The sequence below is a fragment of the Rhinopithecus roxellana genome, chromosome 5 (assembly GCF_007565055.1).
Source record: "Rhinopithecus roxellana isolate Shanxi Qingling chromosome 5, ASM756505v1, whole genome shotgun sequence".
NCBI classification, from domain to species: Eukaryota; Metazoa; Chordata; class Mammalia; order Primates; family Cercopithecidae; genus Rhinopithecus; species Rhinopithecus roxellana.
The window spans coordinates 103,652,555-103,673,116 of NC_044553.1; the positions used below are offsets into that span (position 1 = coordinate 103,652,555).

The 20,562-nt window shown below is 38.6% G+C and overlaps 1 protein-coding gene across 6 annotated transcripts in view; it reads left to right on the plus strand.

Moving 5' to 3' along the window:
* Nucleotides 1–20,562, plus strand: part of RALGAPA1 (Ral GTPase activating protein catalytic alpha subunit 1) — a 311,458-nt gene that overhangs the window by 242,470 nt on the left and 48,426 nt on the right. For all 6 annotated transcript variants that reach the window (XM_030930785.1, XM_030930789.1, XM_030930788.1 and 3 more), the window contains exon 36: nt 12,530–12,685. In XM_030930785.1, the coding sequence (XP_030786645.1) occupies nt 12,530–12,685 (156 nt within the window). The remainder of the gene's footprint in view (nt 1–12,529; nt 12,686–20,562) is intronic.

The window sequence follows — 20,562 nt, forward strand, 5'->3', positions numbered from 1 at the left end:
TACATATAAAACAAGCATAAGAAGACTCTGAAAGATGGAGAGAAGACAGAATAACTAGGGACTTTAGGACTGAAGAATGACATAGTGGTGCATTTTCTGGATTTTCTTTTTTGCCTCATATATCCCAGACTTGGAGTTGAAGAAGCCAGCAACCTAGAAACACCAATGGGTGCAGACAAAAAGCACCAACCAAAGCCTGCTCTTTCTAGCTAAAGGACCAGGAAAGGAGCAACCTAAAAAGGCAGAAAAACATTTAGATAATAACTGCACTACTCCAGCCAACCACCACAGAAAATTCCTTGACCCCATCCCCACCCTGACAGCAAAGGTCAGGTAAAGAGCCTAGACTTGCATCTTCATGAGGCTGTAATGAGGTGCCCCCGACACCACACTGGAATAGTATCAAATAGTGCCGGAGAAGGCCAAGTAGAAATCCAAGACTTTCATGTCTACCAGTTGGTAATGAGTCTCCCGTTCACACCTAAGTGTCAGTGGAGACTACATGGGAAACGTAGAATTCCATCGCCACCAATATTATTGAGGCACCTGCTCTCCACTGGAGTCATTGCAGAGGAGGCCTTATGGAGAATTGGGACTTTTACCATCACCCAGGAGTAGTGAGGTCACCCTTACCGCTGTGTCAGTGAACATCACATAGGAAGCTAGAACTCCTGCCTCCGCATATCAGTAATGAGGATCGTCCCTGCTTCCCAGGTGTCAACAGAAATTGAGTAGAGAACATATAATTCCACCTCCACCTGGCATGAAACAAGTCAGCACTTTCACCTGATTCTCTGCTCTTTTCCCTGGTACAGCAGAGTCTTCAAACAACCAGCTAAAACAAGAATTTTAAGTAAGATCCAGAGTCTCATGAAAATGTGTACATTTCAGTAAAAAATTACGCATCATATCCAGAACCAGGAAAATCTCAAACTGAATTTTAGGAAAACAGCAGATGCCCACACCAAGATTACAAATATTTAAAGCAACCTTGATAGAAATGCTTCAGTAATTGGTAACACAACTGAAACAAATGAAAAATAGTCTCACCTAAGAAATAGAAAATGTAAAGAACAATCAAATGAAAGTTTTAGAGTGCAAAATATAATAACTGAAATAAAAGACTCTGTAGTTGCACCTAACGACCAAGTGGAGTGGGAATGGGGGTACAGAAGAATCAGTAAACTGGAAGATAAAACAGTAGAAACAGCCTGGACAGCAGAGAAAATAAACTTAGGCTGGGCATGGTGGCTTACACCTGTAACCCTAGCACTTTGCAAGGTTGAAGCTGGAGATTGCTTGAGCCAGGAGTTTTGAGACCAGCCTGGGTGGCATAGTGAGATCCCCTCTCTACAAAAAAAATACAAAAATTAGCCAGGTGTGGTGGTGGGCACCTGTGATCCCAGCTACTTGGGAGGATGATGGGAGGATTGCTTGAGTCCAGGAGGTAGAGGTTACAGTGAGTAAAGATCATGTCACTGCTCTCCAGCCTGGGTGACAGAGCAGACCCTGTCTCAAGAAAAGAAAAGAAAAAAAAAAGGAAAAGAAAAGAAACCTAAAAATAATGAACAGAGCATCAGGGACCTGAGGGACATTAACAAAAAAAAATCTAGCATTCTGTTATCTGAGTCAAGAAGGAGAGGAGAAAGAGCCTGGTCTGAAAAAGTACTTGAAATACTTGAAGAAAGTGCTGAAAACTTCCTAAATTTGGTGAGAGACTTAAAGCTGTAGATTCAAAAAGCTCGGTGAAACCCAAACAGGATAAATCAAAAGAAATCTATAGTAACACATCATAATTTAATTTCTGAAAACTAAAGACAAAAATTCTTAAAAGCATCCAGAGAATAAGTGTACCTTATCTGTCGGGGGGAAACTATTAGAAAGATAGCAAATTTCTTATCAGAAACTGTGGAAGCCAGGGGAAGTGGCATAGCATTTTTTTAAGTGCTGAAAGAAAAGAACTGTCAACCCAGAATCTGTTTTTTTTTGTTTGTTTGTTTATTTGTCTATTTGTTTTGAGGTGGAATCTTGCTCTGTGGTTCAGGCTAGTGTGCAGTGGCACGATCTTGGCTCATTGCAACCTCCACCTCCTGGGTTCAAGTGATTCTTGTGCCTCAGCCTCCCAATGTAACTGGGATTACAGTCATGCACCACCACACTCAGCTAAATTTTTTTGTAATTTTGGTAGAGACAGGGTTTCACCATGTTGGCCAGGCTGGTCTCAAACTGCTGGCCTCAGGCAATCCTCCCGCCTCCCCCTCCCAAAGTGCTAGGATTACAGGCATGAGCCACTGTGCCCAGCAGACCCAGAATCTGACAGCTCGCAAACATATCCTTCAGGAATGAAGAGAAGGTCACAACATTCTCAAATGAAGAGAAACTTAGAGAACTTGTTACTAGCAGACCTACCCTAAAGCAATCACTGAAAGAAGTTCTATTAATAATAGAAAGCAAATGATAAAAGGAGGAACTTTGAAACATCAGGAAGGCAGACCATGGCAAGAAAAAATGGGTAAATATAATCAATGTGCTTTCTCATCTTGAGTTGTCTTAATTATTTTTGACTGTTGAAGCAAAAATTATAACACTGTCTGATGTGTTTTCAAATATATGTAGAGGAAATATTTATGACAATTATATTTCAAATGGGATGGTAAAGGAACATACAGTAAGGTAGAGTTACTTTACTTAAGCAGGTAAAATGACAACACTAGTAGGCTGTGATAAGCTATGTATATGTAATGTAATACATAGAGCAACCACTATAAAAGTATACAAAAATGTACACTCAAAAAAATGATAGATGAAAACAGAGTTCTAGAAAATGTTCAAGTAACCCACAGGAGGCAGGAAAAGTAAAACAGAGAAATGAAAAACATAGAAAACAAACAGAAAACAGAAAATAAGATGGCAAGCTTAAGCCCTAACCTGTCAATAATTGCATGAAATATAAATAATCTAAATGTACCAATTAAAAGAGATTGGCAGAGTGAATTAAAAAATATGACCCACCTATGTGTTACCTAAAAGAAACTCACTTGAAATACAAGAATATAGTCTGGGTGCAGTGGCTCACACCTGTAATCCCAGCACTTTGGGAGGCCAAGGTGGGTTGGTCACCTGAGGTCAGGAGTTCGAAACCAGCCTGGCCAACATGGTGAAACCCCCTCTGTACCAAAAGTGCAAAAAGTAGCCAGGCATGGTGGCGGGCACCTGAATCCCAGCTACTCAGGAGGCTGAGGCAGGAGAATTGCTTGAACCCGGGAGGCAGAGGTTGCAGTGAGCCAAGATCACGCCACTGCATTCCAGCCTGGGTGACAAGAGCAAGACTCCATCTCAAAGAAAAAGAAAAAAAAAAAAAAAAATATATATATATATATATATATATTTATATATAAAACAATATAGACTGGCAGAAAGTTAAAAGATAGAAAAAGTTATATTGTGCAAACATCAATCAAAGCAAAGCCAGAGTGGCTGCATTAATATCAGATCAACTTTAGAGCAAAGAAAATTGCTGGAGATCAGAGGCACATTATATAATTATAAAAGGATCAGTTCACCAAGAAGACACAGCAACGCTAAATGCGTGTGCGCCAAACAACAGAGCTACAAAATATGTGGCACAAAAGCTAATAGAACTGAAAGAAGAAATAGAGAAATTCACAATTACAGTTGAAGACTTCACTCCTCAACAGTTACGAGAAAAACTAGACAAAATCAGCAAGTACATGGAGGAATTCAACAACAGCACCTACCAACAAGATCTAATCTACGTATGTAAAATATTCCACCCAACAATTGCAGAATATACGTTATTTTCAAGTTCCCACAGAACATATACCAAGATAGATCATACCCTGGGCCATAAAACAAGCCTCAACAAATTAAGAAGCATTGAAATAATAGAGTGTGTCCTTGAACAACAGTGGAATCAAACTTGAAATCATTAACAAAAAGATAACAGGAAAATCTCCAAACACTTGAAAAGGTTATATCCTATGTCCTTCAATTCATATAACATTCTTGAAATGATAGTTACAGAAGTGAGGAACAGATGAGTGAGTGATTGCCAGGGGTTAAGGAGGGGATACAGTAGAAGGGAAGTAGGTATGGCTCACATAACAGGGCAATATGGGGGATCCTTGAATTTTTGAACATGCTCGGTCTCATAGCTATATCAGTGTCATCCTGGTGGTGATAGAGTTTTGCACCGGGGGGCTGTGGGTAAAGTGTACATGGGATTTCTTTTTAATTTTTTCATTTCTTCGTGTGACTCTCCAGATGTTTAATTTAAACAATGGAGATCAGCAAATGTTAAGTGTTTACAGCAAAGGAACACTAAACTGAGACTTTCTCCTTTATGTTATCAGAGAATTTACCTGAAAATAAGTAACTTTCCGAACTAAAGTAAAACAAAACAAAAAATCTACCTGGAGATACCATTTGTCACCTATCAGATTAGCCAAGATCATAAAGTTGATAATATACTGTATCTGAAAGGATATGAGGGAAACAGGCATCCTCATACATTGTTGGTGGCATCTGTGGAGGGCAACTTGGTAGTGTGTTTTAGAATTAGAAGTCCACATGCCCTTTGACTTAAAGTTTCACGTATAACTATTTGTCCGTAGCTCTACTTTCACAAATGGAACATGATATGAGTTCAGTGTTATTTGCTGCAGCATTGACTGTGATAGCAAAAGAGAGAAAACAACCTAAATATCCTTCAAGTAGGGAACTAAATTACTGTACATCAGTAAAATGAACTTCTGTGAAGCCAGGAACCAAAAATGAGGACTCTTTACTTACTAATAAGGAGTATTTTTCAAGATATATTAATTCCAAAAGCAAGATGCCAAATGTTTTATATGCATGTACTGTGTGTATGTGCACACAAACATGCATGGATGTGTGCACCTAAACATATAAGAATTTATATATGCAGATAATATTTTTCTAAAGATACTTAAATTGCTTTCTGAGAAGGTAACTGAGTAGTTGCAGATGAGAGACATGGAAGGAAGAATTTTGGTATGCTTTTTTATTTTATTTTATTTTTTTTAGATCTATCTTTTTTTTTTTTTTTTATACTTTAAGTTCTAGGGTACATGTGCATAACGTGCAGGTTTGTTACATATGTATACTTATGCCATGTTGGTGTGCTGCACCCATCAACTCGTCAGCACCCATCAATTCATCATTTATATCATGTATAACTCCCCAATGCAATCCCTCCCTCCTCCCCCCTCCCCATGATAGGCCCCAGTGTGTGATGTTCCCCTTCCCGAGTCCAAGTGATCTCATTGTTCAATTCCCACCTATGAGTGAGAACATGCAGTGTTTGGTTTTCTCTTCTTGTGATAGTTTGCTAAGAATGATGGTTTCCAGCTGCATCCATGTCCCTACAAAGGATGCAAACTCATCCTTTTTTATGGCTGCATAGTATTCCATGGTGTATATGTGCCACATTTTCTTAATCCAGTCTGTCACAGATGGACATTTGAGTTGATTCCAAGTCTTTGCTATTGTGAATAGTGCCGCAATAAACATACGTGTGCATGTGTCTTTGTAGTAGAATAATTTATAATCCTTTGGGTATATACCCAGTAGTGGGATGGCTGGGTCATATGGTACATCTAGTTCTAGATCCTTGAGGAATTGCCATACTGTTTTCCATAATGGTTGAACTAGTTTACAATCCCACCAACAGTGTAAAAGTGTTCCTATTTCTCCACATCCTCTCCAACACCTGTTGTTTCCTGACTTCTTAATGATTGCCATTCTAACTGATGTGAGATGGTATCTCATTGTGGTTTTGATTTGCATTTCTCTGATGGCGAGTGATGATGAGCATTTTTTCATGTGTCTGTTGGCTGTATGAATGTCTTCTTTTGAGAAATGTCTGTTCATATCCTTTGCCCACTTTTTGATGGGGTTGTTTGTTTTTTTCTTGTATATTTGTTTGAGTTCTTTGTAGATTCTGGATATTAGCCCTTTGTCAGATGAGTAGGTTGCAAAAATTTTCTCCCATTCTGTAGGTTGCCTGTTCACTCTGATGGTAGTTTCTTTTGCTGTGCAAAAGCTCTTTAGTTTAATTAGATCCCATTTGTCAATTTTGGCTTTTGCTGCCGTAGCTTTCGGTGTTTTAGACATGAAGTCCTTGCCCATGCCTGTGTCCTGAATGGTACTACCTAGATTTTCTTCTAGGGTTTTTATGGTATTAGGTCTAACATTTAAGTCTCTAATCCATCTTGAATTAATCTTCGTTTAAGGGGTAAGGAAAGGATCCAGTTTCAGCTTTCTACTTATGGCTAGCCAATTTTCCCAGCACCATTTATTAAATAGGGAATCCTTTCCCCATTTCTTGTTTCTCTCAGGTTTGTCAAAGATCAGATGGCTGTAGATGTGTGGTATTATTTCTGAGGACTCTGTTCTGTTCCATTGGTCTATATCTCTGTTTTGGTACCAGTACCATGCTGTTTTGGTTACTGTAGCCTTGTAGTGTAGTTTGAAGTCAGGTAGTGTGACGCCTCCAGCTTTGTCCTTTTGACTTAGGATTGTCTTGGCAATGCGGGCTCTTTTTTGGTTCCATATGAACTTTAAAGCAGTTTTTTCCAATTCTGTGAAGAAAGTCATTGGTAGCTTGATGGGGATGGCATTGAATCTATAAATAACCTTGGGCAGTATGGCCATTTTCACGATATTGATTCTTCCTATCCATGAGCATGGTATGTTCTTCCATTTGTTTGTGTCCTCTTTTATTTCACTGAGCAGTGGTTTGCAGTTCTCCTTGAAGAGGTCCTTTACATCCCTTGTAAGCTGGATTCCTAGGTATTTTATTCTCTTTGAAGCAATTGTGAATGGAAGTTCATTCCTGATTTGGCTCTCTGCTTGTCTGTTACTGGTGTATAAGAATGCTTGTGATTTTTGCACATTAATTTTGTATCCTGAGACTTTGCTGAAGTTGCTTATCAGCTTAAGGAGATTTTGGGCTGAGACAATGGGGTTTTCTAAATATACAATCATGTCATCTGCAAACAGGGACAATTTGACTTCTTCTTTTCCTAACTGGATACCCTTGATTTCTTTCTCTTGCCTGATTGCCCTAGCCAGAACTTCCAAGACTATGTTGAATAGGAGTGGTGAGAGAGGGCATCCCTGTCTTGTGCCAGTTTTCAAAGGGAATTTTTCCACTTTTTGCCCATTCAGTATGATATTGGCTGTGGGTTTGTCATAAATAGCTCTTATTATTTTGAGGTACGTTCCATCAATACCGAATTTATTGAGCGTTTTTAGCATGAAGGGCTGTTGAATTTTGTCAAAAGCCTTTTCTGCATCTATTGAGATAATCATGTGGTTCTTGTCTTTGGTTCTGTTTATATGCTGGATTATGTTTATTGATTTGCGAATGTTGAACCAGCCTTGCATCCCAGGAATGAAGCCCACTTGATCATGGTGGATAAGCTTTTTGATGTGCTGCTGGATCCGGTTTGCCAATATTTTATTGAGAATTTTTGCATCGATGTTCATCAGGGATATTGGTCTAAAATTCTCTTTTTTTGTTGTGTCTCTGCCAGGCTTTGGTATCAGGATGATGCTGGCCTCATAAAATGAGTTAGGGAAGATTCCCTCTTTTTCTTTTGATTGGAATAGTTTCAGAAGGAATGGTACCAGCTCCTCCTTGTACCTCTGGTAGAATTCAGCTGTGAATCCATCTGGTCCTGGACTTTTTTTGGTGGGTAGGCTATTAATTGTTGCCTCAATTTCAGAGCCTGCTATTGGTCTATTCAGGGATTCAACTTCTTCCTGGTTTAGTCTTGGGAGAGTGTAAGTGTCCAGGAAATTATCCATTTCTTCTAGATTTTCTAGTTGATTTGCGTAGAGGCGTTTATAGTATTCTCTGATGGTTGTTTGTATTTCTGTGGGGTCAGTGTTGATATCCCCTTTATCATTTTTTATTGCGTCTATTTGATTCCTCTCTCTTTTCTTCTTTATTAGTCTGGCTAGCGGTCTGTGAATTTTGTTGATCTTTTCAAAAAACCAACTCCTGGATTCATTGATTTTTTGGAGGGTTTTTTGTGTCTCTATCTCCTTCAGTTCTGCTCTGATCTTAGTTATTTCTTGCCTTCTGCTAGCTTTTGAATGTGTTTGCTCTTGCCTCTCTAGTTCTTTTAATTGTGATGTTAGAGTGTCAATTTTAGATCTTTCCTGCTTTCTCTTGTGGGCATTTAGTACTATAAATTTCCCTCTACACACTGCTTTAAATGTGTCCCAGAGATTCTGGTATGTTGTATCTTTGTTCTCATTGGTTTCAAAGAACATCTTTATTTCTGCTTTCATTTCGTTATGTACCCAGTAGTCATTCAGGAGCAGGTTGTTCAGTTTCCATGTAGTTGAGCGGTTTTGATTGAGTTTCTTAGTCCTGAGTTCTAGTTTGATTGCACTGTGGTCTGAGAGACAGTTTGTTATAATTTCTGTTCTTTTACATTTGCTGAGGAGTGCTTTACTTCCAATTATGTGGTGAATTTTGGAATAAGTCCGATGTGGTGCTGAGAAGAATGTATATTCTGTTGATTTGGGGTGGAGAGTTCTATAGATGTCTATTAGGTCCGCTTGGTGCAGAGATGAGTTCAATTCCTGGATATCCTTGTTAACTTTCTGTCTCGTTGATCTGTCTAATGTTGACAGTGGAGTGTTGAAGTCTCCCATTATTATTGTATGGGAGTCTAAGTCTCTTTGTAAGTCTCTAAGGACTTGCTTTATGAATCTGGGTGCTCCTGTATTGGGTGCATATATATTTAGGATAGTTAGCTCTTCCTGTTGAATTGATCCCTTTACCATTATGTAATGGCCTTCTTTGTCTCTTTTGATCTTTGATGGTTTAAAGTCTGTTTTATCAGAGACTAGGATTGCAACCCCTGTTTTTTTTTGTTCTCCATTTGCTTGGTAGATCTTCCTCCATCCCTTTATTTTGAGCCTATGTATGTCTCTCTCTGCATGTGAGATGGGTCTCCTGAATACAACAGACTGATGGGTCTTGACTCTTTATCCAGTTTGCCAGTCTGTGTCTTTTAATTGGAGCATTTAATCCATTTACATTTAAGGTTAATATTGTTATGTGTGAACTTGATCCTGTCATTATGATATTAACTGGTTATTTTGCTCGTTAGTTGATGCAGTTTCTTCCTAGCCTCGATGGTCTTTACATTTTGGCATGTTTTTGCAATGGCTGGTACCGGTTGTTCCTTTCCATGTTTAGGGCTTCCTTCAGGGTCTCTTGTAAGGCAGGCCTGGTGGTGACAAAATCTCTAAGCATTTGCTTATCTGTAAAGGATTTTATTTCTCCTTCACTTCTGAAACTTAGTTTGGCTGGATATGAAATTCTGGGTTGAAAATTCTTTTCTTTAAGAATGTTGAATATTGGCCCCCACTCTCTTCTGGCTTGTAGAGTTTCTGCCGAGAGATCTGCTGTTAGTCTGATGGGCTTCCCTTTGTGGGTAACCCGACCTTTCTCTCTGGCTGCCCTTAAGATTTTTTTTTTTTTTTTTTTTTGAGACGGAGTCTCGCTCTGTCACCCAGGCTGGAGTGCAGTGGCCGGACCTCAGCTCACTGCAAGCTCCGCCTCCTGGGTTTACGCCATTCTCCTGCCTCAGCCTCCGAAGTAGCTGGGACTACAGGCGCCCGCCACCTCGCCCGGCTACTTTTTTGTATTTTTAGTAGAGACGGGGTTTCACCATGTTAGCCAGGATGGTCTCGATCTCCTGACCTCGTGATCCACCCATCTCGGCCTCCCAAAGTGCTGGGATTACAGGCTTGAGCCACCGCGCCCGGCCTGAGCCACCGCGCCCGGCCAAGATTTTTTCCTTCATTTCAACTTTGGTGAATCTGGCAATTATGTGTCTTGGAGTTGCTCTTCTGGAGGAGTATCTTTGTGGCGTTCTCTGTATTTCCTGAATTTGAATGTTGGCCTGCCCTACTAGGTTGGGGAAGTTCTCCTGGATGATATCCTGAAGAGTGTTTTCCAACTTGGTTCCATTTTCCCCCTCACTTTCAGACACCCCAATCAGACGTAGATTTGGTCTTTTTACATAATCCCATACTTCTTGCAGGCTTTGTTCATTTCTTTTTCTTCTTTTTTCTTTTGGTTTCTCTTCTCGCTTCATTTCATTCATTTGATCCTCAATCACTGATACTCTTTCTTCCAGTTGATCGAGTCGGTTACTGAAGCTTGTGTATTTGTCACGTATTTCTCGTGTCATGGTTTTCATCTCTGTCATTTCGTTTATGATCTTCTCTGCATTAATTAGTCTAGCTGTCAATTCTTCCACTCTTTTTTCAAGATTTTTAGTTTCTTTGCGCTGGGTACGTAATTCCTCCTTTAGCTCTGAGAAGTTTGATGGACTGAAGCCTTCTTCTCTCATCTCGTCAAAGTCATTCTCTGACCAGCTTTGATCCGTTGCTGGCGATGGGCTGCGCTCCTTTGCAGGGGGAGATGCGCTCTTATTTTTTGAATTTCCAGCTTTTCTGCCCTGCTTCTTCCCCATCTTTGTGGTTTTATCTGTCTCTGGTCTTTGATGATGGTGACGTACTGATGGGGTTTTGGTATAGGTGTCCTTCCTGTTTGATAGTTTTCCTTCTGACAGTCAGAAGGACTGTCTATTGGTCTGTTGGAGATTGCTTGAGGTCCATTCCAGACCCTGTTTGCCTGGGTATCAGCAGCAGAGGTTGCCGAAGATAGAATATTGCTGAACAGCGAGTGTACCTGTCTGATTCTTCCTTTGGAAGTTTCCTCTCAGGGGTGTACTCCACCCTGTGAGGTGTGGGGTGTCAGACTGCCCCTAGTGGGGGATGTCTCCCAGCTAGGCTACTCAGGGGTCAGGGACCCACCTGAGCAGGCAGTCTGTCCGTTCTCAGATCTTAACCTCCGCGTTGGGAGATCCACGGCTCTCCCCAAAGCTGTCAGAGTCGTTCGCGTCTGCACCGGCCCCCGCTGCTTCCCCTGTTGGTCTTCAGCTGTGCGCTGTCCCCAGAGGTGGAGACTACAGAGACAGGCAGGCTTCCTTGAGCTTCTGTGAGCTCCACCCAGTTCGAGCTTCCCAGCAGCTTTGTTTACCTACTTAAGCCTCAGCAATGGCGGGCGCCCCTCCCCCAGCCTCGCTGCTGCCTTGCGGATAGATCGCCGCAGACTGCTGTGTTAGCAGTGAGGGAGGCTCCGTGGGCGTGGGACCCTCCCGGCCAGGTGTGGGATATATTCTCCTGGTGTGCCTGTTTGCTTAAAGCGCAGTATTGGGGTGGGAGTTACCCGATTTTCCAGGTGTTGTGTGTCTCAGTTCCCCTGGCTAGGAAAACGGATTCCCTTCCCCCTTGCGCTTCCAGGTGAGGCGTTGCCTCGCCCTGCTTCAGCTCTCGCTGGTCAGGCTGCAGCAGCTGACCAGCACCGATTGTCCGGCACTCCCTAGTGAGATGACCCCAGTACCTCAGTTGAAAATGCAGAAATCACCGGTCTTCTGTGTCGCTCGTGCTGGGAGTTGGAGACTGGAGCTGTTCCTATTCGGCCATCTTGCTCTGCCCCGAACTGCTTTTTTAATACTTTAAAATTTTTAATTATGTAAGTGTATTACTGAGTTAAAAGTAAATTTTAAACTGAAAGAGATTGAGGTAATCTTACAGTAATGGCATAAAAATCTAACAATCATATATGTATTCACCCATTAGTAACTGATAATGATATTTGAGATGTGTTCAGTTCACATGGTGCAGGGATTTTTTTTGTAATTCTCCATTTTACCTGTTATTCTCATATTTTTATTGTAAAGTATATATACAGATGGTTTTCTCTAAGTAGGGAAATACTGGTGATTTTTAATTTTTTTTCTTCTCCTTTATTTCCCTAATTTTCTGCAATGAACACAAATTGGCTTCTGTGCATCACACAGATCCGGGGAATATCATCCAGTGCAACAACCCTGATGTTAGCATGTATTATATTTATAATCAGAAAATAACAATTGTTTTAAAATCTTTTTACAGATCACTTTGTTGTTTTTAAATGTAATTAAACTGTAGTTCTGCATTTCTAATTGTTGTGGACTGTGATAAGTACTAACAGATCAGGAAGCCAGTTTTATAAGTAAATACAACACACTGAATTAATCATTTTGTCAAACGATATTACTGTTTTAACTTTTCCCCAAACTATTTCCATACTTGATTTTTTTCTCCCTGGCCTTGGTGTTCTCTGACAGCCTTTATAATTTACCATTAACACCTAGTAGGCTAACAAAAGATGCATAGTACACAGCAGTTGATACCTTTCCTAGTTAACTCCTACTAATTAGAGATCCTCAATACTTAAGAAGTACCAGTACAAACAAATCACTTCTAACAATTCTAGATTAAGTATTGGTTGATAACACGCAAAAGACTTTGTTCCCAATTTTTTTTCTGAAGCAAGAAGTTTGAGTCTTTCTCAGTACTGTGTTTGGGTTTTGTTTAATTAATTTATGTGGCTCTTCATTACTTCTAGGTAAATCTTACAAACCATTGTGGTTTTATGGGAGGACTACAAAAAAACAAAAGCACTGGATTGACCACTCCATATTTTGCTACCTCTACAGTAGAAGTAATATTTCACGTGTCAACAAGGATGCCTTCTGATTCTGATGATTCTTTGACCAAAAAAGTAAGTGCTGAGAAGTGCTTTCAAATTAAAATGCTCATAATTGAGGCAGTTAATACCTAAAATACGTAAGTAAGAAATTGAGATCAAGCACTGTTTCTGGTTATAGTACACCACTCCACCCAGTGCTGTCTTGAAAATAGATTGGCTGTATAGCAAACTATGTTTTCTTCATGGAACAATGATATGGTTAAAGGTTGCAGTCTTTTTTAAAACTTTATTGTGTGTATTTAGGGTTTACAACATGATGTTGTGGAATACATATAGATAATAAAATGGTTACTATATTGAAGCAAATTAGCATATCTATCAGCTCACCTAGCTTTTTTGTGTGTGTGTATGACAAGAACAGCTAAAATCTACTTATTTAGCAAAATCCCAAATACCGTACAATTTTTATTGTGCATTAAATCCCTAGAGTTGTTCAACTTACATATTGACTACTTTGTATCCTTTGAGCTCCGTGTCCCCATTTCATACCCCTCTCCACCCCTGGTAACCAGTCTTATTCTCTATCTCTGTATGTTTTCTCCTTATTTTTTTTAGATTCCACATATAAGTGATATCATGCAATATTTTTTCTTTCTGTGTGTGGCCTATTTCACTTAGGACACATAATGCCCTCCAAGTCCATTCATGTGTAGGAAGTTGCAGAATCTCCTTTTTTAAGGTTGAATAATATTCCATTGTATGCATAATACCACATATCAGTTTGTACATTGATGGACAGTTTTGCATATCTTGGTTATTGTGAATAATACTGCAGTGAACATAGGAATGCAGATATCCTGAGGAGGTAGTGATTTAGTCTCCTTTGAGTATATGCCCAGAAAAAGGTTTGCTAGGTAATATGGTAGTTCTATGTTTAATTTCTTTAAGAACCTCCTTTTTTTTCATAATTGCTGTACAGTCTACATTTCTACCAACAGTGTGCTAGTGTTCCCCTTTCTCCACATCTTTACCAATGTTTGTTATCTCTTACCTTTTTGGCAGTAGCATTCTAATGAGTATAAAGTGATATCTCATAGTGGTTTTAATTTGCATTTCTGTGATGATTAATGTGATTGCTGAGCCTTTTCATATACCAGTTCACCATTTTTATGTCATCTTTGAATAACTGTCTGTTTAGGTCCTTAGCCCAGTTTTGAATCAGGTTATTTATTTTTCTGCTATTGACTTATAAGACCCTTATAAATTTTAGATATTAATCCCTTAATAGATAAGCAGTTTGCAAATGTTTTCCCTCTGTAGGGTGCCTTTTCATTTTGTTGACTGTTACCTTTGTTCTGCAGAAGCTTTTTAGTTTTATGTAGTACCATTTATTTATTTTTGCATTTGTAGCCTGAGCTTTTGATGTGATGTCCAAAAAAATCATTGCCAAGGCCAGTATCAAGGAGCTTTTCTTCTATATCCTCTTCTAGGTTTCATGTTCTTATATTTTGGTCTTTTCTCCATTTTAAGTTGATTTTTGTATATGGTGTAAGATAAGGATCCAGTTTTATTCTTTTCCATGTGGAAATGCCATTTTCCCAAGACCCTGTTGAAGAGACTATCCTTTCCCTGTTGATCTTCTTGGTGCCCTTGTGAAAAATTAGTTTACTGTATGCGTTTGAATTTATTTCTGGGATCTCTGTTTTGTTCCACTGGCATATGCTTCTGTTTTTATGCCAGTACCATACCATTCTGATGACTGTAGCTTTGTAATATAATATAATATAATATAATATAATATAATATAATGTAATATTTCTTTCTTTTTAGACAGGGTCTCACTCTTTCACCCAGGCTGGTATGCAGTGGTGCCCAATCACAGTTCACTGTAGCTTCAACTTCTGGGCTCAAGTGATTCTCCCTCAGCTTCCTGAGTAGCTGTAACTATAGGCACTCGCCACCGTGCTGGCTCATTTATGTATTTTTGGAAGAGATGGGGTTTTGCCATGTTTCCCAGGCTGGTCTCCAACTTTTGGGCTCAAGCAATCCCTCTTCGGCCTCCAAAAGTGCTGGGATTATAGGCGTAAGCCACTGTGCCCAGCCTGTAATATAATTTTAAATCAGGGAATATGATGCCCCTTTGTGGTTTTTTTCTCAGTTTAGCTTTGGCTATTTGAGGTTTTTTTGTGTGGTTCCATACGAATTTTAGAATTGATTTTTCTATTTCTGTGAAAAATGCCATTGGAGTTTTTATGGGGATTCCATTAAATTTGTATATTTCTTTGGGTAGTTTGAACATTTTAACAATATTAGTTATTTCAATCCAAGATATCTTTCCATTTCATTGTGTTTCACATTTCTATCATCAATGTTTTATAGTTTTCAGAGTATAAATCTTTCACCTCCTTGGTTAATTTATTTCTGAGTATTTTTATAGTATCATAAATTGTTTTCTTGATTTTTCAGCTAAGTCATTTCTTGATTTTTCAGCTAAGTCATAATTTGTATATAGAATTGCTAGCAATTTTTGTATGTTGATTTTGTATCCTGCACCATTACTGAATTCATATCTTAGTTGTAACACTGTTTTCATGGAATCTCTGAGGCTTTCTGCTAGCAATTTTTGTATGTTGATTTTGTATCCTGCACCGTTACTGAATTCATGTTAGTTGTAACACTGTTTTCATGGAATCTCTGAGGCTTTCTACATAGCGGATCATGTCATCTGCAAATAAAGATAATTTCACTTTTTCTGTTCTGATTTGGATGCCTTAGATTTCTTTTTCTTGTCTGATTGTTCTTGCTAGTACTTCCAGTACTATCTTGAATAGATACAGCAAAAGTGGGCATCCTTGCCCTGTATCAGATGTTAAAAGAAAAGTCTTCAGTTTTTCCTCATTGCTTATAATGTTAGTGAAGGGTTTTTCATAAGTTACCTTTACTGTGTTGAAGAACTTTCCTTCTATACCTAAACTGTCAAGAGTTTTACTCAATAAATGATGTTGGACTTAGTTGAATGCTTTTTCTACATCAATTGAGATGATCACATGATCGCATAGTTTTTTTTCCATTAATGTGATGTATCACATCGATTGATTTGTGTGCATTAAATCAGCTTTGCATGCTAAGGATAAATCCCACTTCGTCTTGATGTATAATCTTTTTGATATGTTGTTGGATTGGTTCAGTTTGCTAATATTTTATTGAGGATTTTTGCATCAGTGTTCATCAGAGAAATTGACCTGTAGTTTTGTTTCCTTCTGGTATCGTTGTCTAGCTTAGGGATTGAGGGGATGCTGGCTTTATAAAATGTGTTTGGAAGTATTCCCCCTCACTCTATTTTTTGTAAGAGTTTAAATATTGGTAATACTTCTTTGACCGTTTGGTTGAATTCAGCTGTGAAACTGTCTAGTTCTGGACTTTTTGTTGAAGGTTTCTAATTAATTCTTCAATCTCTTTGTTATTGGTCTGTTCAGACTTTCTGTTTCTTCCTGATTCAATTTTGGTAAGCTGTTTTATTCTAGAAACTTATCCATTTCCTCTAGTTTATCCAATTTGTTGGCATACAGTTGTTCATAATAGTCCTTTATGATCCTTCTTATTTCTGAAGTGTCTGTTGTAATGTCTTCACTTTCATTTCTGATTGGTTACAGTCTTAACAAAGGATTTACCTTCAAGAAAATAGGGATATATTAGTCTGTTTTCACACTGCTATAAAGATACTACCTGAGACTGGGTGATTTTTAAACAAAAGAGGTGTAATTGACTCACAGTTCCATAAGGTTAGAGAGGACTCAGGAAACTTAAAATAGTGGCAAAGGCAAAGGGGAAGCAAGGAACATCTTACATGGCTACAGGCAAGAGAGCGAACAAAGGGGAAGTGCTACTTTAAAACCATCAGCTCTCGTGAGAACTCATTCTCTATCACAAGAACAGCACAGGTGAAACCTTCCGCATAATCCAGTCACCTCCCATCAGGTTCCTCCCTTGACACATGTGGATTACAATTTGAGATGAGATTTAGTTGGGGACACAGAGCCACACCGTATCAAGGGATATAACAAACTGAAAGATTTCTGTGTTTGTTTACATTGGTAAAATTATATTTCAAGGCCCTTAGTACATGGACTCAGATAGAATGTTTATATTGATTGAGGGAGAAGAAAAAATAAAATAGAAATTATTCCAGGCCAGGTGTGGTGGCTTATGCCTGTAATCCCAGCAATTTGGGAGACCAAGGTGGAAGGATTGCTTTAGCCCAAGAGTTTGAGACCAGCCTGAGTAACATAGCAAGACCCCCTACCAAAAATTTAAAAATTAGCCAGGCATGGTGGCATGTGCTTATAGTCCCAATTACTCAGGAGGCTACTGTGGGAGGATTGCTTGAGCCTGGGATGTCCAGGCTACAGTGAGCTGTGATCACACCACTACACTCCAACTTGAGTGACAAAGTGAGACCCTGTCTCAGAAAAACATACATACATACATACATACATACATAGCACTTAAAATATAACATGCTGTATCCCATACATTCGGGCTAAAACTAATGTAGCAAATAAGTGGTATTTAATTGAAATAAATCTTGCTACCTTAGAATCTGTAAGGGATATCGTAGAATGATATTCATGGTCCACAACTTAAAATTTACACCACCATTTTGCTGTAGCTCACACAGCCATTGAAAAGTCATTGTAGCTACAGAGATAACCTCAGAGTACAGTTGTATGTATTCAACTCATATTTGGTTTTGTGAGAAATGTTTTTAAAAGTAAAACTTTACCCAACATTTCTCCTTTACCTCTTCCTTCTCCTCCTCTTTCTTCTCAGTTTGTTTGTTTTTGCCCCAGGGTTTTACTGAAAATCCTGTCCTCAGTTTATCTAAAACTATTACTAAATGTAACCAACTGAATATGATCAGCCATTTCACTTGATACTCTGTTGTCTGATATCAAAGCTCTTCGTACTTCACTAATAAGCTTTGAAACAGGGTTATTAACACACTGTTTTTGAAAGGAAGTTTAGGACTCTTTACAAATCTTTTATAAGATTTGATTGACTACTGTATTGGTCTGTTTTCACATTGCTATAAAGAATACTGATACTGGGTAATTTATAAAGAAAAGAGGTTTAATTGACTCACAGTTCCATATGACTGGGGAGGGCTCGGGAGACTTACAGTCATGGTAGAAGGGGAAACAGGCACATCTTATGTGGCAGCAGGCAATAGAGAGTGTGAGCATGTGAAGGAGTAACTGTCAAACACTTATAAAACCATCAGCTCTCATGAGAACTCACTACCACTAGAACAGCATAGGGGAAACTGCCACCATGATCCAATCACCACCCACCAGGTTCCTCTCTCAATACCCAGTGATTACAATTCAAGATGAGGTTTGGTTGGGGACACAAAGGCAAACTGTATCAACTACCTTTTATGCCTTTTGTTTAGATTTTAGAGTATTGTTAGAAATTGCCTAATAAATGGATAATAGCTAGGAAAACTAATATATGAGCACTATTTAGATTGCAATGAGTGGTGGGGTAGAGGTAATTAATAAGTCTAGGAAAGCATATTCAGTAAAAAGTTTGCTACAGAATTTCTTGGCATATGCTTTTTAGAAGTACGAGATAAGACATCAATACTGATAATGGTATATGATGTTAAATAGGATTGGAATAAAGTGAAGGTTTGTTAAAACTTCACGTAAACCATTTTTTCCAGGAATTCATCCTAAATCTCTTTGAAAATAAATCATACCCAAAGTAGACACAATTGTAAGTATAGCGTGAAAAGATAAATAAGCCAGGCACAGTGGCTGACACTTGTAATCCCAGTACTTTGGGAGGCTAAGGGGGGAGGATTGCTCAAGCCCAAAGTTCGAGGCCAGCCTAGTTAACATAATGACACCCTGTCCTTACAAAAAACATTAGCCAGGCATGGTGGTGCATGCTTGTAGTCCCAGCTATTTGGAGGCTGAGGTAGAAAGATTGCTTGAGTCCAGGAACTTGAGGCTGCAATGAGCCAAGATTGCACCACTGCACTCCAGCCTCAGTGACAGAGTAAAACACTGTCTCAAAAATAACTAACTAACTAACTAAATAAATTTAATCATCGCTTCGTGGACATAACTTTTAAACCCCAATGCAGACTGTAAAATTAATAATATATTACTATTCTACTGTCCTACAGTAGTGACTGTCTTAAGTATATTTCTCATATATTTCTTTTTTAAACATTTATTTTTTTAATTGATCAATTGAAATTGTATGTATTTATGGTATACAACACATTTTGATATATGTAAACATTGTGGAATAGCTAAATCAAGCTAATTAAAACATGCATTACTTCACATACCAGTTTTTCATGCTGAGAACACTTAAAATCTATTCTCTTAGTAATTTTCAAGTGTACAGCATGTTGTTCTTAACTATAGTCATTATGTTGTGCAATAGCTCTCTTTAACCCATTCCTCCTAACTGAAATTTTGTGTCCCCTGACCAGCTTCTCTCCAATTTCAAACTCTTCCTCATAAGCACTGACTCTCTCCATTTAAGGAAAATGACATATAATGAAACCAATTGTATTTTATCGTCAACCTTATAATGAAACTATGAAGGATATGACATTATTTGAAGGCCTGCTATATGTTGTTTTGCTTAAAGTCGCAGTTTCCAAGAACCTATTGATGACATTGTGAGGACTTACTGTACTCCATCTTTCTATGAGTTCAGCTTTTTTAGATTCCACTTAAAAGTGAGATCATGCATTGTCTTTTTGTGCCTGGCTTAATGTACCTAACATAATGTCCACCAGGTTAATCCGTGTTTTTGTAAATGACAGAATTTCCTTCATTTGTAGGGTTGAATAGTGTTCTATTTTGCATCTGTACCACATTTTCTTTATCCATTCATCAAATTGTGGACTCTTAGATTGATTCCATATCCTGGTTATTGTGAATAAGGCTGCACTGAACGTGAGCATGCAGATAATCTCTTTGACACACTGATGTCATTTTCTCTGGATATATACCCAGTAGTGGGATTGCTGGATCATAATGATAGTTCTAATTTTTAATTTTTTGAAGAACCCCTGTACTGTTTTCCATAATGCCTGTACTAATTTAAATTCCCACCACCTATGTACCAAAGTCCCCTTTTTTCCACATCCTTGCCATTACATTTTGTCTTTTTGATAATAGTCATTCTAATAGGCTATCTCATCATGGTTTTAATTTGTAAAAATTAATAGTATCTTAGATTGAAAACCTAAGAGTGGAACAAACTAGATTATTTTCTATTAAAATGCCTTTTTTATTAAAGAAAATTATGTCACGATATTTTTACTTCACTGTATTAAACTTGGTAATTATATGGCACTTGATACTTTACTCCTGTGACCTTTGTAGAAATGTCAAATAAGATGCCTGTTTCCCTCAAAATAGTCACAAGGGTCCTTAATTACTTTAAAAGAAGCATCTGAAATGGATGTTTAATAATCCTTTATCATAGCAAATAAGACAAATTTTAGGCATGATAGCACCATTTAAGAGTTGTTGGCTGGGCACGATGGCTCATGCCTGTAATCCCAGCACTTTGAGAGGCCGAGGCAGGCAGAACATGAGGTCAAGAGATTGATGGATCATGAGGTCAAGAGATTGAGAGTATCCTGGCCAACATGGTGAAACCCTGTCTTTACTAAAAATACAAAAAACCAGCTGGGCATGGTGGTGCACGCCTGTAGTCCCAGCTACTCGGGAGGCTGAGGCAGGAGAATTGCTTGAACCCAGAAGGCGGAGGTTGCAGTAAGCCGAGATCACGCCACTGCACTCCAGCCCTGGTGACAGAGCGAGACTCCATCTCAAAAAAATAAAATAAAAGAGTTGCTAAATGATTGAGTTTTTTTTTTTATTTATTTATTTTTAATTATACTTTAAGTTCTAGGG